This window comes from Dermacentor albipictus, chromosome 1 (assembly GCF_038994185.2).
Source record: "Dermacentor albipictus isolate Rhodes 1998 colony chromosome 1, USDA_Dalb.pri_finalv2, whole genome shotgun sequence".
NCBI classification, from domain to species: domain Eukaryota; kingdom Metazoa; phylum Arthropoda; class Arachnida; order Ixodida; family Ixodidae; genus Dermacentor; species Dermacentor albipictus.
In genome coordinates, this window is record NC_091821.1 from 51,337,666 (window position 1) to 51,362,311 (window position 24,646).

The 24,646-nt window shown below is 40.2% G+C and overlaps 1 protein-coding gene across 12 annotated transcripts in view; it reads left to right on the forward strand.

Annotated features, from left to right (window-relative positions):
- Positions 1-24,646, forward strand: part of LOC135911998 (glycosyltransferase 25 family member-like) — an 873,389-nt gene that overhangs the window by 1,144 nt on the left and 847,599 nt on the right. For 11 of the 12 annotated variants that reach the window (XR_011507038.1, XR_011507037.1, XM_070521049.1 and 8 more), the window contains exons 2-3: positions 15,064-15,292; positions 21,702-21,766. Coding sequence is in view for 10 of the 12 variants with exons in the window: in XM_070521049.1 (XP_070377150.1) it covers positions 15,064-15,292; positions 21,702-21,766 (294 nt within the window). In the remaining 2 variants the exon portion in view is untranslated. Of the gene's footprint in view, positions 1-5,172; positions 5,329-15,063; positions 15,293-21,701; positions 21,767-24,646 lie in introns of those variants that run through there. The other variant, XM_070521042.1, reaches the window with a different exon arrangement.

Below are 24,646 nucleotides of genomic sequence, written 5' to 3' on the forward strand. Positions count from 1 at the left end.
ATATATATATATATATATATATATATATATATATATATGCCATTTCCAATAAGTGAAAGGAAGTGAGTAGAAATGCATTGAGAAAAGTCGACTAGCTTGCATGCATGTGCTATTTCATGAATCAAATTGTAATTGGAGACTTACACTTATTGAAAACTGTAAGTTTGTATTATTAAGATGATCCTTGCTGGAGCCTTCTGGCTGTTGCCCCCTCCTGTGCGTAGCTAGCACACTAGTGGATATGAAAGAAGATGAGAAAGTCATTTGGCAGTGCAGAGGCTTTTTATAACAGGAGATAGATTTAAACGCCTTTTATTTCTAAATTGTAATGAATCATCGATTTTCCACAGATGATTTTTGACATATAAATTTCTGGGGGAATACGAGCAATTGCATTTTACGACAATATGAGGTGACCTTAACAAGCTTCCGCTGTAGAGTTCGCCACCTAAACTTTTACCTCCATAGGTCTGGTTTATCCACAACTAACCTCAGTTCTTTTTGCAATGAACCAGAAACTGTGGACCATTTCTTTCTTTCTTGCTGTTGCTCCTCCCTTTGCAGAATGTTCCACTTATTTCCAAGTAATAAGCTGGGTTTAGCACTTACTACACCAAACATTTTGTCCTTTGGTGCCTGTCAATTAGGCACAAGCCAGGAGTGAATGATTACTACTATACACAAGTTCACTGAAGTGTCCAGAAGATTTCACTGCTAGGGTACCAACTGTGGGACACCTTATTTTTATTTTATCCTAAATTTATGTATAGACCCTCGAGAAATTTCGTTTTGAATGTTTGCATTCACCCCCTTTTGGTATTTTGTTAGATGCACTTTTCAATCAAACCAGTGTGGCCAATCCCCCCTGTGGGTACGAGCCATGTTTTGAGGTATCGACAACAACTTTCAGCTACCACAAACTACGCTTATACTTGATGGATTTGAAAACCTTCTGTGGCAGAAGAGTTGTAAGGTGACACCTTGCAGTAGTGAGGACTTTCTATGATTATTTAGAAAGGTGTTTTAGGGCCTCTTTAATGCTTACTTTGATTGCAGGCAGCCAGAGCATGTGTACACTAAGCATATTGGTAGTGAGCCCTTGTTATGGTGAAGCAGTTTGAACAGCAAAACAAGATTGCTATTAACATCTTGAATATTTTTGAGTGGCCTGAAGAATGATATATCTGTGTGGTAATTTAAAGCCCTTTGTAGGGAAGCATAAGTACTATTGTTATGAACATTGAACTGAATGGATGGATGCATTAGTTGCAATATGATGGCATCTGTCTAGCTAAGAAAAAGAAAAGAAAAATGATACGAGTACTGTCTGGCAGGTGTCACTGCCGGGAGCCAACTACTTGTGTGCAGAACACCTTTTCTGGGTTGAAAGCCACTAAGATAAAACCTATTATGAAAATAGTTAATTGTTAAATATATGCTTTAGTCAAGCTGCCTACACCTCTAGGATCCCAGAAGCTTTCCACTGGAGTGTCGAAAGCTTTTGCATCGACTTTGGCCATGTTATAATTAGGACATGCACTGACTGCTTCAATCATAATGTCACATGCAGAGTTGTATACTTTATACTGGGATAACAACTATTTATTAATGAAAAGGTACAGAAATCACAATCGGCCATGCACTGGCTTCCATGGTCGGAATGTGTATCTATAAAGCGATGCACGGACACCTCATGGGTGTCCGTGCACTTGAGCTTTGAGGGATGATGCATTTCGCACATGCAAGGTGAGGGAGCATTGTTGTGCTGGTAGTGGTGCACCATCTTTAAGGGCACCGATAAACACATGCAGCACTCCTCTTTTAGTGAAAGCAGGTTATGTATGTTTCAGAGATTTGGATAGTTCGAGTGGGACAGTTCGAGGTTTTGCGATTTGCACTGTCCCTCTAGTTAGTCTCAACTGTTCGTGTTTCATTGGGTGCATGGTCACAGCCATGTCGGGACTGCAGAAGGTTGTTGCACTTGGTTTGGAGCCAGTGTTGACTGTTGCTTGACTTGGTCATAGTGGTGGTGTATGTGTCCTTGTGGAGTTGACACTGTTACCATGATATACCCACTTGTGTCATCAGTTTTGGTCCTCTGCCAAAGATGTGAACAACTACCTTAATGATATATTGTAGTGTGTTCTGCTTTCCTTAGAATTGGGCCACTGCTCAGAATGCGTAATAGCCTCCTCTTCACCCTTCTTGGGAATGACAAGGTCGAGCCTTGCCTTGATAAGATAACTGAACATCTGGTCTGCTGGGGATGTTTCATTTAGACATGGCACTGTGTGGTATATGAGCAGCCATTTAGCTAGCCAGAGCTTGAGGTCTCCTCCTTTCATCTTTTTGAGACCATCCATCACTGTGCGGACTGCTCGTTTTGACTAGCCATTTGAAGCTGGATGGAAAGGAGCAGTTCGGAGATGCTTGATCCTATTTCCTTCAACAAAGTCTTGGAAGGGCTGACCAGTAAATGGCACTTTATTGTCTCTCGCAATACACCTTGGTAATCCAAACATTGCAAAAATTTCACACAGGTGTTCCATTGTTTAGAAGTGGCACACAATGAGCACTTTGAGGCATTTTGACTTTGTGTCAACTACTACAAAAAATATTTTCTCGAGTGGTCCAGCGTTATACAAGTGCAAACACTCCCGGCATTCCTGCGGTTCTGGCCAGGACACTGGTTCTGCTTTAGGTGGCATTGGAGAATGCTGAAGGCACTCTGAACACTGTCAAGAGCAGTACTCTATTTAAGCATCTATGCCAGGCCACGAAACAAGGGATCTTGCCATGCCTTTTATGATGATCATACCCTGGTGAACTTCATAGAATATCTTAAGGATACGTTGGCAGGCAGAAGGTGGAACAATCATGCAGTTTCCTCGGTAGAGAAGATTCCGATGTGCACTCAGTTCATCACGTTTGTTCCAGAATAGTTGTAGAGGCTTGTCTGACATGCTTTGGGACCAACCATCCTTTGCCCATAGTAGAACCTGGCTTAAGCTCTGGTCGCTGTTCGTGAGGTCTTGCAGTTGCTTCACTGATATTGCTAGCGTTTCGAGGTTGTAGATCGAATTTACGAGCTCTGGTGGTTCTCTTAGATCTTTGAACAATGTTGTCAGTGGCAGCCTGCTCATGGCATTTGCATTCCCATTGAAGCATCCTGGACAGTGCTTGATGCTGTAGTTGTAGGCTCCAAGGGTAAGAGTCCTTTGTTGAATTCTTGATGCAATCATAATTGGACCTGCCTTGCCTGCCCAAAAGATCCCCACCAATGGTTTGTGATCAGTCATTACCACAAAACAATGACACAAAAGGTAGTCTCTGAAGTGTGTGACACTAAATATTATGGCAAGAGCTTTCCTTTCTGGCTGTGAATAGTTTCATTCTGCTAGCATGAGGGTGGAAGATACGAATACCAGTGGCGATTCCACTCCATTTTGCTGGTGCTACAGCACTATCGCCAAGTGCAAGAGTCGGCTTTTATAGATAGATGCGGTGTTTCCATGGGTGATTTTCTAGAAATTATTTCAATGTACTTAAAGTCAACGCTGGTTGGGTGGAGAGATGCCGTGTTTCTGCAGAAATCAGGAATATGTATTGGATCAAAGGTTGCCCCTATTCTTAGGGATAGTTACCTGAGCACGATTGACAGCTGCTTAGAGAAGGCCTTGGGCAATTGTTAAGGTATTTCATTATGTTGATGATTATGTGATTTTCTGCAATAAGGATGAATTTGATTCCGCTGCTACCTCAGTAAGTGAGCAATTTAAACTTAATGGAGGTGGTTTCAAGTTTACCAAGGAATTTCCTCAAAGACGCATAATACAGTTTTTAGACATTTTCTTGGTCTTCGAACAAAATCACGTGTGCTGGCAGTACTCCCCTAGATCTTCGAAGCCATTGTTAAACTTTCAATCCAAGCATTCCAAAGTAGTAAAAAACGGAATTATGTTGTGCCTTAAGTCTTCTCTCACCAGATCGTGCATGCACAAAATGAGCGCCAGTTTTAATGCACAGGTCTGGCACCTATTAGAGGCAGGTTATCCTAGCATAGCAGTGGCCACTGTGGCTGAACTCCTAAAGAAGTCGATTTCGAGGGGGACGGACATGATTACAGAAAGAAGTAATAGCAAGAAAAGAGTAGTGGCTATTCCTTACATTCATTCAGTATGGCACATGCTTAAAAAAGTGGCAAGTAGATATGGTGTTAATGTTATTTTCACTGCTAGCAATAAGCTAGGTAAGATATGCGCCGCCGTACAGCGAAAAAAGGAGCTGGTGAAAGGCAAAAAAGAACAGATATTTGTCCAGTGGAGCACATCAAGAACAACAATTTTACTGACTGTCATATGGATGTGGTATGTAAAGTTCCCTTTAGCTGTGGCCATTTATACGTAGGGAAAACGGGGTGGTGTATCAATCAGAGTCTAATGGAACATAAAAGATCTTTAACTGGTGGATCGCCTTCTAATCTTTCCTTACATTGCCAAGACTGCCAAGATTGTAACTGCACGCCTAAGGTAGATGAATGCGCGATATTGTACAGGCATAGGAATGAAGATACGCGTCTTATGGTCGAGGCATGGCATATCAGTAATGGTGGAAGTGCGTGCGTGAGTCAGCCTTTGATTACATTAGGAAGAGATCAAATGCCTTAACAGTTACCTCTCACGTAGACTGGTGCGTGTACCCGATTGACATGTGGTGCTATCTTTCCAGAGCATGAGCAGATGAGTTTTGTGTCTTCTTTCTTTTTTTCACCTCAGTGCTTCCTTCAGTTGATAACCGGCGTTCATGTTGTCCACTTCTCTCCTCTTGTGCCTGTGTCTGCATGCCGTACCCCTTCTTTACATTATATACTTCCCCCACACTGCAGGGTAAGGCGACACGGCCAAGCACAGGCTGCTTTGATGGATTGTAGTGGGCTAGAATTTTGGCCTCCATTATTACTTGTTTGCTCTTGGTAAAGGCGTCTCATTCTTCATCTGTCCATCTCCAACGGGTGCTCTTCTGTAACAGCACATACAAGGGTGCTAGTAGCATTGACATGTTGGGTAGGAACTTTCTGTAGCACGAAAAGAGTCCAATGTAGGATCTTAGTTACCCTACATCCTTGGGTTCTGGTGCTTGGATGATGGCTTCTGTGTTCTTCTTTGCAGGCTGAAGTCCAGCTACACTGATCTCATGACCCAAGTACACAAACGATGGTTTAAAGAACTTGCACGTCTCCTGTTTCAGCTTCACACTTGATTCTTTGATCCTTTGAAGGGTCTGCTGATGTTCCGCATCAGTCTTCCCCATCACGAGGACATCATCCAGGTATGCAGAGGTACCTGAGATTCCTTGAAGAGCTTGTTCCATAGTTCTTTGGCAGAGTGCCGGAGTTGATGACATACAAAAGGGGGCTAAGCGATTCTATTTGAAAAGGCTTCTGTGTGTATGTGTGTATTAATGACCAGGAGTGTGCTTATTTCATCACCCACAGATTCCTGATAGTAGGCTTCCTTGAACTCTAGCTTTGTGAACTTGACTCCACCTTGCAAGGATGCAAAAAATGTCTTCAACCTTTCAAATTGTAGGTATCGGGTTGTAATCACTGCAGGATTCAGGCCCAACTTGTAGGCTTTGCAAATTCTGAAGCTTTTTTCATCTGCTTTTAGCAATGGTACTATGAGAAATACCTATGATTGATCAACCAACGTGATTATTGGTTCGTCTTCCAATCTTTTAAGTTCATGCTCCACTTTCTCTCGCAGTGTATAAGGTGCAGAGTGGGCTCGGTAGTACTGCGACCGAGTGTCGGGTCAAAGCTCTTGATGAACTGGAGGTCCCTTGAGAACAAACACCACAAAATGGTCTTTAAACTCTCGTAACATGTTTTACACCATGTGTTCTGTTGCGTATTCTACCAGCTGTGTCATGTTTGCCTGCCCTGGTAGAAGCTTGAATGTTGCCAACCAGTCCTTGCCAAACAAGTTTGGTCTCTTGCTTGCAACCGACCACAAAATGTGACTGTTGACATGTATTCTTGCCTTGGCATACGTACACTCTTAAGGAACCAAGCACAGGAATGGCATCATGGATGCACTTTAGCTTGATGTCTGTTGCCATCAGGTGGGGTAGCGAATGCTGGTTCAGTTTGTATGTGGCTTCCGAGTTCATGGAGACTAATGAGCCAGAGTCTAACTCCATCTTCTGTGGTGCTCCAGTCACCTTAAAGCTTACTGTGATGGGGCTTACAGCTGCATTTATTTCCTGTGAATTCAGAAAGTGCTCGGTTGGATAGTTACCTGATTCGAGACTTCATTTGGCCTTCTTGACTTCTTGTCTTCTCAGTGTTGAAAATACAGCGGCTCGCCAGATGTCCAACGTTGCCATATTTGTAGCACTTGGTGTTGATGTGTTTTCAATCTGGAGCTGTGTTATCACTTCCAGATTGATATCACTTCCAGTGCGCGCTTATAGGCTGGTTGAGCAAAACCAGATGAGCTGATTGGCTGGTTGAGCACTGTGTCGTGTGGAGGCGATAGTATTTCTGAAAATGGTTATCTGAGAATAGGTCCCCTGGTGGTTTCTGGTCATGTCCTCCACATCAAAACCAGGGTCTCATTTTCTCTTTGGATCCGGGCTTGCCTTTTCTTTTGGCTTTATTCCTGGGTCCCTCTGTCCATTTCGTACCAAACGGCGCTTTTTATAGTGGTACTTGACATAATTGGCGGTGCCTTCTTGATTTAGAGAATTGGGCAATTCCACATGCTCTTTCTGAAGTTCCCTTGCGTTTCGATCTGCTGCTTCTGCTATTCTCGTGATGTCAATGCCTTTTCCAAGGTAAGGTTCTTCTCCACCAGAAGCCTCTACCACACAGTCCTTTCATGGATTGCACATACAAGGTGATCCCTCAGCATGCAGTTGAGAGCTTTACTGAAGTTGCAGTTTTCCACCATGTGCTGAAGTTCAGCGACGAACACTGTGGCACCTTCATTCGCAAGCTGAATGTGTCTGTTGAATAGAAAGTTTTCAGGCTATTTCAGACAACAGCTGGCTGAAGTGGCTGTTCAAGGTCATCATTAGCTCCTTGTAATTCTTTTCTTTCGGCCTTGCTGGTGCCAACGAACTGCATAGGGTGGCATGTGTACAAGAATAATCACTTATTTCTTTTGTTGTCTTCAATGTCTTTTGCATTAAAGAATGTGTTGAGCTGTTCTGTGTATGAGAGCCAGGACTCCTGGTTGCTGTACTCCTCCACCTTGCTGAATGTCGCCATATCTGTACTTTCACGCAGGATGGCCACAGAATTCCATTACTCTACAGTGGGAGCACAATCACTTGCATGCTTGCATCTGAGGTTGATGTCTTCATCAGGCTGGTCCTGCACTTATGATCCACTTGCTCATCACCAGTTGTATGTTTAATATAAAAATAACAACTATTTGTTCACGAAAAGGTGCAGAAACCCTTATCGGCTGTGCGCTGGCTTCCATGGTCAGAATGCATCTCTCTCACGCGGCACAGGTGCTTGGATTCCGTGGGAGCGCAGTCGCTCTGGTGGTGTGGTGGCATGTTATAGGGAAGCCCATAAGCATACACAGCAAAGAGCTGAGCCAAGGCACAGGCTGCATTTAAAATTTGTGTCCTGCAAATTAGTGCCACACACATATCACAGCTACAGGATAAGGTAATATAGTTGAACCTGATTTTACAAAATTCGATTTTTTGAATTTTTCAATTTTACAAACAAAGTATAAATTTTTCAAATGTTTGTCATTAAATTTAGTGTGTTTCTAATTTCGATCTTACGAAGGAAGGTTGACCACTTCTTCCAGTTTTGCATAGCCCCTCAAAAAAAAAAAGACGTGAAAAAACAGTGCCAAGGAAAAGAAATAAAGAAAAATTGGGGCCGAATTTAAACCAGCCTATTTTTGCTCTCATAAATGGATTTATAAGAGATATTGTATACACATGCAACCCATGTGCATGTGTATGATGACGTGCTTGTTCATTGCTACAAGCAGCTGGGGCTGTGATTGTGCAGTCTTGTGGTATGGCAGTGCTTTAGATGATTTCATTTATGTCATGTATTAATACGGTCAGCTCCACCATTGCTGAGGATATTAGAGAAGTGGAAAGACAAAAAAAAAGTATGTACGGTACAAATGAGCATCCTTTCGCATGCAGACCAAAAAAACAAATAAAAGGTTCAAAGGGGTAAATACATAGGTTATCAGCTTGGCAGTCATGACATATGTGGGTATAAGGGTACATACTAGTGTTCTCAGCTACCAAGCAACCAACCAGCTGCACATTTTTCATACATGAAAATAGGACAAAATGCTATGGCACGTTGTCATTGAACAGAGCCATCCAATAAAGCACTTGGGGTCGTGGCCTCTGCAATGGCATTTGGCTGCCTGTTCCATTCTGCAATCGCACGAGGCAAGAAACTAAATTTAAAACAGTCGTTGCATATTGTCGGGAGTGATATATGCATGTGGCTACGGTGCCTAGATTGGTATGGATTTTGAAGTAATCTCCACCGTCTGCAATGATGTGCTTATGAATTATCTGATAAAGAAACTTTAGCCTTTCCTGCTTAGTTCATAACTCCAGTGATGGAAGGTTGGCACGTTTACATAATTAAGTTGGGGAATAAAAGGTTAAATATTTATTAAATATAAATCTGGCAGTAAGGTGCCATACTCTTTTAAGTTTACGACAATTGGTAACAGTGTATGAATCCCATTTGATGTTTACATACTCAACGATGTGCCTTATTAATGCTTTGTTAGCAAGACATTTGATTTCTATATTTGCACCGCAAAAGTTTCGTCTTAGGGACTACAATGCATTTATGGACTTGGAGTATACGTGATTTATGTGGGCATTTTAACATAAATCTCTGGTAAAAGTTATGCCCAAGTATGTTACTGCTTATATAATAGTTAAAGCTTTGAGTATTTTTCTTTCTAGTTATTGACATAAAGACTGATTTTTTCACATTTAGCAACATTTCCCATTTGTTGCACCAATTCACTACTTTCTGAAGGTTCAAGTTTAGGTTGAGCTGGTCATCTTTGTTCTCAATTCTGTTGTATAAAACATAGTCATTGCTGAACAATCTCTAGGGCTTCGATTCGATACCTACCAGTACTTAAGTTTTTGAAGTCTTTCTTTTTATTCGAAAGACCGCGAGAGTTAGGCTAGAAGCACGACACAAACTACAAAGGGGGGAGGCAGGCTAGGAATGCTAATTGTATTAGAAGTGCAAGCACTTTGCGATATGACCAATGGGCCCAAGAAGTGTGGCATTGCCTCTGAGCGTGGCATTCTGACAAGCACTCTATTGACCATTTCAAAAGGTATGGATGCTATAGTTTAAGCCACTTAGTCAGAAAGTGCATCAATGAAAATGTCAGTCTAGACAGGACTGCATGGAAAGTTGGAGGAAAGTCTTTTTATGTGGTTTGTAGACATGTGATCAAAGAGTCTTCACCTCACTTGGAGAAGCGAAGAATTCGAGGCAAGCGCTGGCTGGCTGTCGCACTTTAAAGAGTGCTGCAAAATTATCAGCATAACGCTGAGTGATGAGCCAAGCAGCACAGTCAATGTTGCAGTTTACTACTGGTTGCTGCAGAATGTGCCGGACATTTTGGCAGGCTTTATGCCCCTGATGACATGTGCAATGCCAGTGAGTGAGGCTTCTTCATCAAATGCTACCCAATAAGACACTCGCATGCAAAGAGGAACCCTGTGGGAAAAGCAGCAAGCAAAGGCTTACACCCTTGCTGTGCATCAATAAGGATGGGACTGACAAGCAACCCCCTCTCATCATTGGCCAGAGTTTGAAGCTGCGGTATTTTAATGGGGAATAAACTGCCCATGCAATAAACTGTCAGTGGTAACGCGTAGATGTCTTGCACCATTTTCTCCAAGTGAATTACATATATTTAACGATTATGTATGCTGGCAGAAGAGAAAAGTGTGCCTCCTGTTGGACAATTGCTTGGCACAGTACATCCCCTACGTTCGTCTGACATATAAAGAGTTATGCTATTCTTCTATTGCAACATCTTTCATTGAAACTCTAGATCAAGGAATAATAAATAGTATGAAATGTTCCTACAAGCACTGAATGATTGAAAAGTTGCTTTTCATCTTGGAGATGTGCGAGAAATTCCAATGTTTTTATGTCAATAGAGATGGTGGCTGCAGCCTGGAGTGAAACAAAGCAATCCAAATAAATTGCTGTAGACATGCTGGTTTCAAAATGTTCCACGACAAAGCTAGGTCATGTTTAGTCAGTCCGAAACAGCAGGTCGAACGCTTGTCTTCCAGTTCTCGAGAGCAGCTTAGCTAGCTTAGTGATATCCTGCCAGGGGTGAACTTCACTGATTACGGAAGTGCTGATGACAGTGCAGACATGGATGCAACAGAGAAGTTGGATGATGGGGATCTTGTGAAGCCCGTTGGTAATGAAGAACAAGTGTCAGAAGATAACGACATGAATGCAAATGTATACTGTGTGCTGACAACTAGCTCCTTGGGCGATTTTCTATGTTTCAAGAGGAAGGCCCACTGGCTCTTGTCGCTCTCGTGAGATATGAGAGCTATGTGATGCCATTACTGACAAACCATAGGCAAGGTAAAATAACCGACTGTTTTCACTAGAAATAAATTGGTTTAAGCAAGGCAGTGTGATATTTTTAGATTTTATGAAATTCCAAATTTTACAAAAGTTTGACCCTTACCCATTTATTTCCTTATTTATTTATTTACTTACTTATTTATTTATTCATACCTCAAATAGCCCATTTGGGGTTTTACATGAGGGGTGGGCACATCTAAGTTATATTTTCAATGAATGGCTTGAACGATGAATGACTGGAGAGGTGCACCACTTCAGCTGGTAGATGATTCCAGTCTTTTACTGTTTGAATGAAGAAAGAGTTAAGATGAGTGGTGGTGTGAGCTGGAGGGGGATAAACAGCCTTTGAATGGCTATGATGGGATGAAGTGCGATGCACAAGCTTGATGTCGGTCTGGTGAAGAAGTGAGTGATAAAAGTTGTAAAAGAGACACAGTTTTGCTGTTTTGCGGCAGTGCTTGAGGGTTGAAAAGTTCAGAGATGACTTAAGTTTAGTGACGCTAGTGTGGTAAGAATAGTCAGGGGGAACAAACCTTGCTGCACGATTCTGTATGGATTCCAGTGCTGTTGCCAGGATAGGTTTGTATGGGTCCCACACTGAGCATGCGTATTCCAGTTTGGGTCGAACAAGTGTTAAATACGCAAGTTGTTTTACTGAAGGGGGAACAAGGTGTAGATTACGGTGCAGGTAGCATAGTACACGATTGGCATCATTGCTAATGCTGCAAATGTGTGAGGACCAACTGAGGTTACCGGACATGTTAATACCTAAGTACTTATAGGAGATCACAGCACATATTTCAGAACCGCAGGCAATGCAATTAGCTGAAATAAATGATTGGTGACGGTGGAAAGTAAGTAGTGATGTTTTTTTATGGCATTGAGAAATATTAGCCAATTATTACACCAAATTTCAATGACGTTAAGGTTGGAGTGGAGAGCATGAGAATCAGCGTCGTTAGTAATAGGACGATAGATTATGCAATCATCAGCAGATAAACGCATTTTCAAAGAACAACCTCTTGGTAAGTTGTTAATGTATATTAAGAAGATTAGTGGTCCCAGGACAGTGCGTTACGGCATGCTGGAGATAATGGGTGATAATTTAGACGAGCATTGGTTAGCGTAAACGAACTGTTGACAGTTAGCCAGAAAGTTGCGTATCCATCGAATAGCACAAGGGTTAAGATTAAGACGCAATAGTTTTAGGAAGAGCTGCTCAAGAGGAACCTTGTTGAAAGCCTTTTGGAAGTCTAGGAAGAGGGCATTTATGGGAACATTTTGATCAAGATGTGAGCTGATGTCATTAACAATGAGAGTTAGTTGAGTCTCGCAGCACATGCCTTTCTGAAAATCATGTGGATTAGGATTGAAAAAAATTAGCGGATGTTAGATGCTTTATAATGTGAGAATAAATTATATGCTACATTAGTTTGGAACAAACACTGGTGAGGGAAATTGGACGGTAATTCTGGCACGATGGTGATGATCTTTCTTTGGTACTGGAATTATCTTACCTATTTTCCAGTCTTGCGGCACCACTCCAGATGATAATGATTGCTGAAAGATATGGAAAAAAAAATAATAAACTAGAGATGTGCGCAGTGTTCTTAAGCATTTTGGAATTGATTCCATCGATGCCGGCCGGGGTTGTTAATTTGAGGGATTCTGTTAGCTTGGTGATACCATATGCCTCAAGTGTTTTGTCTGGCATTGTTGAGTGGTTGAGGTGGGAACAGTCTAGGAGGTCATTGTCAGGTTCAGGAGTGAATACGGAAGAGAAGACTGAGTTTAGTACTTCAGATGATTTATGGTCAGGAACACAGTTATTGTCGCCATCATATAGTAATAAGGGTTTATGGTTAGTTGGATTAATGTATTTACAGAATTGTTTGGGATTGTTCTGCAGGATGCTAGGGAGTGTTGTTGAGTAAAAGGTTCGTTTAGCTGTTGCGGCCAAAGAATCAAATGCCTTTTCACTGGCGTAATATTTTTCCCAGGCAGGAATGCTGTTAGAATGTTTGGCTTTGCGAAATAATCTTTTCTATTTATTGTTTAGTCGTTTTAATGTGTAGTTGAACCATGGGGACGGAGGTCGCTCGGTTAAGATGATAGTTGGTATGTAAGTCTTAGTGAGTTCGATCATTTTATTCTTAAAAAGTATCCAGTTGGTGTCTACTGTGTACTTTCATAAATCTATAATATATCAGCTGTAAAACTTGGTTAGTGCATTGTTAATACTGATGTAATCACCTTTATCGTAAAGTGTTATATTCTTTTTTGTTTTCTTGCTCTAAGGTAGTTCCTAGGATAATTCTGCATGCAGTAACAAGTGATCACTTAGTTCTGGTAGATGTGTTACAGAAGAAACACTGTCGGGATGGGATGTTAAGATAAAATCAAGTGTGTTAGAGCACTGTTCGTTTTTTTCACGTTGGGGTAAATACTAGCTGCATCAAACCAAAGGTGAGGCATGCGTTAAAAAAATTACATTCAATATTTTTCTTAGACAGCGTTATGACTGGTTCAGACCATTTATATCAGAAAGTTAGTTACCTAAGAAGTAGTTGTGCGTGACTAAATGACATCGTAACAGATTGCAGTGCCTCGTGGAAGTCAATAGTGAAGGAAGCATCTGCGTCAGGGGGCTGATAACATACACCGATAATAATTTCTAGGTATGAAGAACTGCACAATATGAATGAAATTTCTAGAGGTGAAGTGATATCGTCAATGGAGCAACAAAGGCTGCGATGGGCAGCTCAGAACACCTCCTCAGTATTTGCCTACATGATCCCGCCTAAAAATGTCAAAATCAGGAAGGAATGAATTAAGCTCTGTGTTATCGGCGGTTGAATTCAGCCATGTTTCTGTTAGTATGAGAAGCTTACAGTCAGAAGAATCAATGAAGCTACAGAGTGCTTCGCGTTTAGTCAGCAAGCTTCTTATGTAGTGTAAAAAAATGATACAGGGATGCTAGCTGGTTTTGTGGTAGTGCGTGATGGTAGCTATGAAGCTGATATAACTCTACTTGTAGTATTACCATACTTGTAAGTTATGTTCTCCATGATGAGTTTATCGTACCAAAGTTCAAAAGGTTTCTGCTGTGACTTGCTGAACTTGATTAGTTGTTTACATGCATGCTTAGTGTTGGCTTGTAAAATTGGGGTTCAACTGTATTTGTCCTTACACGTGCACATTTCTTATGTTGAATCAAGGTCTAAGTGAGGCGGTTGGTGTAATATGGGCACACGAATGGCATTTGGCATATAAAAATGACAGCTTCCATCTCTAACTTTTTTCACTTGCACAATGAGCAGAGCTTTCCAATATAGCACTTTAAATTATTTGGTTTAAAGGGTCACTGAAACACTTCTTGAATGCATTAAGAAAATATTCTTGACTTGTTGACAGTGCTGCTGCCATGAAGATGAATGCCAAATATTATTTGGCTGCACACAGCAGGGAGCCTACAATCTCGCATAATAGATTGCTTGCTCTCTGCGGTGGCTGTCACAACCCCTGCTTTTTGTCTGGCTAACGCAGTGTTAGTGATGACATTACATGGAGGGCGATGGGCCATGACACCAGCCACTGGGCATGCGCATGCATGCACACCCTTCCATATTTTCTAAGAAATGGCGAGTGGATGTTGTTAATGCATCCTGCCTGTCCTGTAACCACTTCTTAGTTATCCTTGGACACCTTTGTCAGATGCTAGCTTTGAAGGGTTACTGTAAGGGCACTGCGGAAGGAGGAAAAGAAAGAAAGGAGTGATAGGCAGGGCATTACTGTTGGTGCAGTGCTCCAGTTGAGAAAGAAGGGGAGAGTGAACATTGTACTCATTATATCACCGTTCGTATACATTTCTTAAAAAAAAACTTCTTTGGTAATACGGTCTTTGAAAGGCATCACACTCATTCCAGAGTGTCATTCCGTCTCAAGAGGAGGTGTTTCAGGGTCCCTTCAAGACTCATGCACTATGGATGGTACTGTGATGAATTGGGATTGAATGATAATTTGAATAAAGTAACTTTGTTATAATGTTTTCTGTACATCCTTTAATGCTTTCTGCCGCATACTGTTAAGTAAGTTTTAAACCTGAAAAGTAGTCAAGTGCTCCTCTCAGCTTCATTTTGTTAAACTTCCACAACATGAAAACATATTTTTATGTCAGTTGGGCAAGAAATCAGGGCTACTTATTGCAAGTATTGTGGAACATGATTTACCAGCACTAAATCAGTTGAAGTTTCGTGTCCCTGATCTGTGCGTTCTTGATTCATTACATCTTAATTTGGCTCTGGCAAATCATGTTGTCCATATGCTTTATGCATGTCTTGATGACATAAAATAGGCTTACTCTAGCATATTTTGTTTGGTAGCTTTCTGGATTGCTTACTGTTGCTATGCAGGATTTACACAGACCATAATGTGGACCAGACACCTGAAATGGTTGACACCTGGGCAGAAGCAGTGTCCAGCGAGTATCACAATGTCAACGTAACCAGTGAAGATGGGGATGCATTCTTTCCTGATGAAGAAGGCTCGCAGAAGTGGACAGCACAACGCTATTGGCATGTCATACGGCTACGCGAAGAGGCGATCCAGGTTGCCCGTACACTGTGGGCTGATTTTATCTTTGTAAGTCCTTGAAAAGATGTGCAGTAAATCCTGCGTGTGCACTCAGGAGTGCATAGAGTTCTTCTGCAAAAATTTTTTAATCGAGCGCATGATGTGCAGGTTGCAAAATGCAGAGTAATGTGAAGGGAGACTAAACAAACAGATGATTAAGGAATGACTGCAGAAAACTGCAGTTTAGAAAGTATATTCTAAGAATGCATTGGCTTATACTCCAGTCACACAGAGCACTTTTGATTGTGATTGAGCCCGATTGTGATTGAATATTCCTTTGTGCGAGCTGCGGGAGGGAGCCAATCATGGTCAAGAAATTCAATCCAGATCTGGCTTGATTGTGATTGAAAGTGCACCATGTTACCAGGGTACTACATATAACTTATCAAAGTAAATTCTGTGTATTTTTAAAATTAGAATACCAGTGGATCACAATGTGTACAAGCTCGCCAGAAAAACAGAAGCATAAGCTGGCAGAAAGCAGGTTGCTTTCTTATAAATGCATTGTTTCTTTTGGTATAAACTACGTAGGACGTATATCACTCTTAATTGGGTCAGGCCTCAACTTAAATTCATAGGCTGAATGTACAGCTGCAAGCATGTGTCCTTTCATTCTTTCTTTCCTTCTGGTTGTGTTGTACACAGCAGGCTACAAACGAGGAAGCTTATTCCATGTCAAATTCGTCAGCAGCCACATGGTTGCACGCATGAGTGTATTCTCTTGTTTTGTGCATGATTCCTTGCATAGAAACTTAACAAATGACTTGATGCAGCACGTCACTGACAGTTTTGTTAATGAAGTTTGTTTCTGTAACAACACTAACAGTTTTGTTTGACAAAAATTAGCTTTGCATTTTATTGCATACTGAACTTAAATGAAACATTTATCAAACCTATGGAATAAAGTCGCAAAGAAGGATAACTCTTCACCCTTCATAAAGCATTAAGCATGAGGCATAATTAAATATATCATGTATTCTGTAGTCAGGTTCTGTCGTAAACGTTGTCACATTTCCAATTCAGTATGTGCTAGCTCACACCTGAACTGACTTGCAAGACTGGGAAGTTGAACAATTAAAAAGTGTTGGTGTTGGCTAGTTCTTTTGGAATCAAGGAGACATGCCTGCAGCATATCAACTCATCCAAATAGTACTGCTGTGTCCTACAGCATGAGTCACTGCAAGCATGTTTTTTTTTCTCTCTCTCTGTTTTTTTTTTCTTATTTTAGAAAGATGTCCTGCAAAGGTGTACATTGGCTGTTTGTGGACAGATTACTGTTAGCTCTTAGATGCAGCATAGCTTGTGTATGGCACACTGAAGCTGCACAGAGCTGACCAGTGAAAATTTGCACTGTAATATTTCTACATTGCAGTTGACATGGTTATGATAAACCTTGTCGCCTAGCATTAGGTTTCTCATGACTTACAAGCAACTGTAGCATTGATTGCCAATGGTGGACACAGTTGATAGTAGTAGTTTTGCATGGTATTCCCAAGGCTTGCTCTAAATACTTACTTTAAATACCCATACTAATGGAATAATACTAGTGGAATAATTATGACTAACATTACAAGGGCAAACATGCAGAAAGATGGAGAGACAAATGATGGTGCTTCTCGTAACTGTGCTACTGCTTATTACAAGAAAACAAACATATGTAACACAATGTTAGCATAATGAAGCCACTTAGTTGCAAGTACCAGGGCCACTTGTACCTCTGCCTTCTTGTGTTTTCATTTCTGAGAGCATTGGTTGCATTAAACATTCAACTAGCCCAGCTTTCAGATGCTCTTCACATGGAATAGCTAGCATTGCCATAGATAGCAGCTATATTGCTGAAAAAAAAAAGCCACATAGTTTATTAATGTTTTCTTATATTGAAGGGGAAAAAATGCTGTTAGATTTCGGCAATGATATGCATGTTTATTTCCATTTCAGTTGTAGATGTGTTAGTGTTGGGGGTGAGTGTTGCTTACTCAGTAGGATAGTTAGCATGAATGAAAGAAGATGCTGTGTGACATTTTTTTAGCAGATGAATACATGAGTCTGAGTAAAGGGCTAGAGTCTTAAGTTGCTTTACTGTAACTGTGCAATTGTACAATTCCTGCTTCACTTGGAGCGGAGGTGAAGAGTGTTTATGTTGGGACACAGCTAGCTTTTTTTTTGCAATGCACTTTATTTGATGCAGTTATGAACACACCTCTATTGTTCTGATTTAAACCTTGTGTTTTTTTATGTGGATTACAAAATGCTCATGTACTTGGATTTAGATGCACACTATGGAACCGCAGGCTGTCAAAATTAATCCTGAGCCCTACATCTCTCATAACCGCAGTGTTGCTTTGGGACATGAAGCCCTATGGACCAATAAATCTGATTTCAACCAAAAATCAATTAGAAATGTTCCCCGGTAAAAAAAAAAAAAAGACGAAAGAGTAAAAACTGAAGACATCACTTTTTAGGCACATTTCAGCATTTCCTGCCAATTGGTGTGCGGTGACACAGTTAGTATGTCGTACACCTTGCATGCGAGCATGAAGAGTAAGTAATTACTGAGGCCAGTTGGCTTTGAAGTGTACAGTGTAGGCGTTTGTGAATTGAGGACGAAACAAGAATGAGAACTGTCTCAGTTGGTATAGTTGCGGAATGCAATGATATAGGTCTGCAAAAAATAAATAGACACAAGTGCGCATGCCTATCCTTTCTAACTGTCCTCTGTTTTCTGTGCTGTTATGCTAATTATCTATGCTTATCATATGTGTGCAATATTATATAGATTGTTCACTGTAAGGAGCAGCTGCGGTTGTGGATATATAGCTGATAATGACAGCTTCACTGTGGTGCTATGACAGTGTATGCTCGTTTGCTTGCTTTTAAACCTGTAGTGCTGCCTTCCCATTTGTATGCCATGCTCACATTTCTCTGTATTGCTATTGTGCTTTTCTTATTTTCTTTTTTTTCTTTTACTCCTTCCTCCTCCACTGTAATGTCACCCAAGCGCTGTGGACAAAATGAATGAATAAGTGTTCAAAAATATGTCAGATGATTTTTTTGTACATAGTAGTAGTAGTAGTGGTGGTGGTGGTGGTGGTGGTGGTGGCGGTGGTGGCGGTGGTGGCGGTGGTGGCGGTGGCGGTGGCGGTGGCGGTGGTGGTGGTGGTGGTGGTGGTGGCGGTGGCGGTGGCGGTGGCGGTGGTGGTGGTGGTGGTGGTGGTGGTGGTAGTAGTTTTGTTTTAATGAAAGGGGTAAAGGAGGTAGGAAATGAAGGGCCGGAAGCATTGTAACTGTCTCACTCCTCAGTGGACACTTGAACTGTCCTGCTGCCATGAGAAAGATGCAGGTGAAGAGAAAATATAGTGGAGAGGAAAGTTGCAATAAAATATATGTGGAGAACATAGGAAAAAAAGTATGTGAAAGGAGAAGAAAACTGGAAAATTGAAGGCCTGGCTACTTAGGACTGAGGCTCTAGGCACAGAAGTTTGTAAAATGAAGACCTTCAAAATTTTTGACACAGCAGTAAATGAAATAAATGTATTAAAACGTGTTAAGATCAACTGGTAATGTTTGGCACTTCAAATATGGTTTCTGCTCTGATTGTATTAGCAATTGCATCAGTGGTACTGTCATTAAAGGCTTCAAGCCTCTTTCAATGAGAATTTTCGTTTTTCTGTCGGCAGTTTTAAAACTTTTTTGAGTAAATGTTGTCTTGCAAAAATTTATAGATGAGGCCAACTTGTTTAATTATGGGAATTTAAAGCAGTTGTTCCCTGCTTGCCATCGTACTGTATCGACACAATGTGTTAGACATGGCCCACTGCAGGCTGTTGTGCCTTGCATCAGAACCTTGAGTTGTCTCTAACTGCCATTGGGATGATGTTGCCAATTACCTCTGTAAAATTTTCTAGTTGTCATAATTTTTCTTGTGGCCAGTACAAAGCATTCTTGACACTGATTTGAAGCTCCATAACTAATGCCACCAACAGGAAAGGGAGTGACTATGCCTTTTGTTGGGGAGCATATGAAATTTCATCGTTTAAGCTTTTAAGAACATCAAGCCTACAGTAAAGTTGCATTCCCAAATCTTTATGCAGAGCATGCAAGTTATGTTTTGATATCAGTGCAAGGGTTTCCTGTAAATTACTGTTTCATTGCCTGTAAGTAATACTTTCTGTCTGGTCATGAAACTTCCGCGTAACGCTATGGGAGAGCTTCACAGAGCGCCCACAGTGGATGCGACGCTGGCGCAAGTAGAAGGTGGACTGGAGCAGATGCCAGACGGACGCCAAAGGTGTTCTGTGCTTATGCTCGCAATTGCGCAAGAATCGACTGCCTCTATTGGCATGTGAATATTGTCGACGCAACATGCAAATCACTGCCCTGTTTCTGTACAGTGTTCAGAAACTTAAACACAAACAATTTTGAAACAACTACAATGCCTTGTTTCATTTCCAGGTTCAACTGTGTTCGCAACAGCAGCTTAATTCATAATTCAAATTGTACACTTGGTCTACTCCGTTGTTAGAAATCGACTACAGAACAAGTTCACATCGCATTTTTATGACATTGCATGTAAAAAACCTACATTTCAAGCTAACAGAGCCAACCAACTGATTCACTAACCAAACAAATAGGTAAATACTAACCAACAAAGCTAAACAGCTATTTACTAAACTTTAATAATTATTACTGAATGACTCAATTAGTACTAATTACTAATTATTAAACTAGTTACCAACTAATTAATGATTGCAAATGAAATTCTATTTACCAACTAATTACTAAAGTAACAAAGTTAACCAACTGACTAACCAAACAATTGAGTAATTACTAAATTAATTATCATACTAATAACTAACTAACCAAACTTACTAATCTAACAAATACATTAACTAAACTCAATAATAAGTAAGCTAATAAACTACAACAAAACCAACCCAACCAATAAACTATTACATAGTAATACACCAACTAACTAAATGTAACTAACAAGACTAATTAACTAATCAAACTAACAAAGCCAATCAACTGATTAACAAAATTAGATAACTGAAATACAATTATTCATTAATGACATACCTAACTAAAGACAAAGCAAATATAATGCACTTACTAACTAATACGCTTATAACTAACACACTCAACTCGCTAACCAAATATAATTGACTTATCCAACTAACTGGACAAAGTGCAATTTAGACAGCCAAACGAAACAGTTTGTGCAGGGAAGGCTACTGGGGGGGAGGGGGCAACATCAATCATAAAACAGATCCGTGTATAATTTAAACACAAACACATCGCATATTAAATTACCTTGCCAAAAGCTTCCATTACATGTTCATTCTACAAACTTGCTGAAATAAACATGGGAGAGGCGCTTTTCCTCCTGAAAGATTTCCATGATCACGCAGCCCGGCCATCTGGCATGGCAGATTGTTCACCTTCTACTTGCACAAGCATCCCTGGTGCCACCTTCTGTCCCTATATGAAACTTTCAGAGAAGTTTCATGACCAGGTGAAAAGTATTGAAGGACCCTGGTACTGCTGTTAGAAGGGCTCATTGGTTGCTGGATTCTTGATTCATGTTACCATGCAGTGCAAAATGAAATAGCTTACAAGGAGAAAGCACAGAAACCTCAAACGCAGGTGTGCAATTTTATTTTGCTGGTAACATGAATTTTGAATACTGGATCTTTACTATTCTGCCTTCAACAAGATAAAAAAACACTCAGAATTGAATCACATTTACATGGCAACTTGATCAAAAGTTGGAAATAGATTTTCTTGCCTGTGTAGATTATTATGTTGGTGAATACCTTAGTTCAGTGCTTTCTAATGAGTAACAGCAGGGCTTTCAGAACCTGATTTCGTTGAATTGAATGAAATGGACAAGTAACTGTCATTCAGCCCAGCTTTCAGGTGCCAGACATTATGTAGTAAACATTCATATGATGTTATTTTGAAGGAAATGTGAGTTATGCACACCTTTGTAGTGATGTTTTACAAAGGCACTGAATACTTTATTGCTGTAGGCAATAGAGGACATCAATTCATTGCAACCATGTTTATAAAGTGGGTCTTGGGCATTGAGTGGTGTCAAACAGCAAAAGATTATAAAGCTGTGGTGCCCTTGTTTTTATTAGCTCATTATAATTTTCAGAGACATCATTGCTTATTTTTTGAAATCCTGGTTCACAACAAGTTTTTCTTAAGCGCTGGAGTTTTTGTTGGCATTGTACGAGTGTTTCGTGATCAACTCCAAGTAATAACTATAACATCAGACAGAAGAACTTGCCAGTGAGGTTAGTTTGTTCTAGTTTCCAAAATACCCACTGGTAAAGGCTTCCACTGTTGTTAATGGGAGCCACTAACTCGCTGGTTTATTATTCCCTATACTGTTTTATTCCCCACTCCATTTCAGTTTCTTGATGGTGATGCCTTGCTGTCAAACCCCAAAACAATACAAGACCTAGTTGAGGAGAACAGGTATGTTGTATTATTAATTAGTAGTGTCGCAATAAAGAACACACGAAGCAAGTGAAGCATCCACTTGTGCAGTAAAGGCAGTGTGCAGGTTACATAGCAAACAGTTGATTATCAAAACCACCACGATTTGTTGCTTTCGTTTGCAGATATGTGTACAAAAATATTCACATTATATTTTTTTTGCGCTTTTCTAAATCTTCTTTTCAAAGCAGCACAAGGGGGAAGAAAGTCAATAAAAAGATAACGTTAACTGATAATTTAGATGATATATGCTGAATATAAAGAAATCTGAAATCACAGTAATACAGAAATATGTTTTCACCATAGTTTAAACTTTCCTGAATTCAAGTTATAATATGTAAGCACAGGAAAAAATGTAATGAATAACCTGTGGTTTTGATAAAAAACACTGAAATTAAATCATAAGTGTAGAAATTGTGCTTTTCACGTGGTTTGAACTTTCCTTCAAGTTCGACAATGTTAAAGAAATTATATATGTATCAGTATCAGTGGGAAGAAGTTAGCTGCTATGATGCCTATTCTAATAGTGAAGCAGCTGCTCTGCACAGCTGAAGAACAGTGCCACTCAGCTGATTAAATATTCAGCACTGAATCAGCTGAATTATGAAAAGTATGTGCTTTTGCATTGTTTGATTTGGGAAGTGGAATGTGCAGTGGATGCGGATTTTGATGATACATGTTGCCAAAGCTCTGTCTTTCTTTTTTTTAATTGTCCAAGCTGCCGAAAATTGGCAGATGTGAACAAAACTGAAAATTCTGTCTTTTATTGTACAGTGAGAGGCATTCTTTGTTGACTGCTAAAGTGAATTTTCGCGAAAGGTACCATCAGGCAGAGGAATGGTATTGTAGCACACAGTAAGCAAAGAGTTAAGCTTGAATAACAGTTAGGTATGGTATGGTAAAACAGTTAGGTATGGTATGGTAAAGCAGTTTGGTGTTCAAAATATTTTTTGTTAAATCAGAAAATTTATAGGATTACGCTTCATAAAAGTGAATTTCAAATGCATAAAAAAGTTGATTTGCTCTCATGTTTCATTAGTGGACTTGCGTCAATCAACTTCTGTTAATTTGACCCTGACAGGACTGATGGAATTCGTCGAATTATCCAGTATGTCGAATTAAATAAGAGGCAGAAAAAAAAGAAACTGCCAAAGCATGCCACTGATTTATGTGACTGTACATTTTCCAGATTGTTGCACACCCCATAAATCAAATGTGCATCTGCCTTTTATGTGTTCAAAAAAAAAAAGAAAAAGAAAACAATGACTAAAAAACAGTGGTGTATTGTGTGTCATCTTCCGTTCCGTTCATGTCAGTGCTTTCTCCTGTAAACATTTCTTGCTATGTGCAACCAATGAGCTTGGGCAAACAGTATTCTCAACAATAAAAGAACTAATGTAGAAATGGCATCATAACTCCCAAATTAGAAACCTAACAATCAACAGATTTTTTAGCGAAATGTAGCGTGCTTCTAATTCTGGCAATTCCAAATCACAAAAAAATGAAAGCAGCCTTCACAGGATGAAAATTCATTTGCACTTAATGTCCATTGTCATCACTCTCAGACAGCACTTTGTTGCTGTTTATGGTCCACAACATGTCATCCTTCATATGGTCCATTCCGAATTTGATATTCTGTGTTTATCAAACAGCCACATAACAATCTTCACTGTTGCCTAGATTAACCACTTCACTAGTTACCTTATAACACCTGCAATTTTCCAGAATGCCAAAAACTTGTGATGTGACTTGTTTCCACCAGCTCAGCAAGTAAAATAACTTATCTTTTGAATGAGCTCTTGTACCAAAGACTCTAAGTGGTGTGCTGTTGCCATCTTGTGATGGAAATGGCGATGAGGGTAGGCCGACTCTGATGGTAAGCTGTTGCGAATGTGGCTTTGGTTTTGTATTCAATTGCACGGGCAGGAAATGTTCTGACAAGTCTTCCTAGGGCAGGCAGAAAATAGGTATTTACGGCTAGAGACGATGTCTGTTCTACCCATTTACTGTCTCCGAGCACCGCCAAGATAGATATTGCAGCCATTGGTATCACGAATGGGGTCAGGTGCACTTGGGCTGACCAGTCAAGTTTGAATTATTTCAGCAATGGCCAATTTCAGGATCAAAATAACGAAAGTTATGGCTCCTAGAAATGTATAGGTGCTGGTCAAGACCTTTGGTCAGGATTAAAATAACCAAAAAATTGAATTAGCCGGAGTTGAATTGATGAAAGCTGACTGTATTTCTGTAATTGTTGCAGCTAACAATACTTCTTGCTTTACCTTGATCAGAGTATGTTTTCTTCATTGTAGCACCTGTTTGCGCTTTTTTAATTTTATGCACAGTGAGTGTTACAAAAGTTGGTGAGGTTATAAGCTTCGTCTAATGTAAGTAGTGAACCTTTGGCTCTAATATTGGCTGGGGCTAAATTGGGCATTAGGTATTGATGCTAATTGAACTAACCTAATAACATTTCATAAGTCACTGCAATTGTAAAGAGGCAGTTGATAATTGAGTGTGACTTCCTTGATTTTCTGCAGGAACAGATTTTATTGCAGTGTATCTTTTTGCTGAAGGACTTACTACACGTATGAACCATGGGTGTGGCTATAACATAGTGGACCTCCCAGAGTGTGACCTCTTGAATATGTTCAGAGAGTAGCTGTCGTGCCTGATTGCAGCAGTGGCAGTGGCCAATTCATTTATTTATTTATTTATTTATTTATTTTGCTCTGCACAAATATTTCTGACATATTTTTTTCCCTTATCCTAATCAGTTAAAAAGCTGTCCCATATTGCTACACTACCTTTAAACAGAAGCTTTAAGGTATAAATGCTACAGGTGTTTCCTTTTATTGT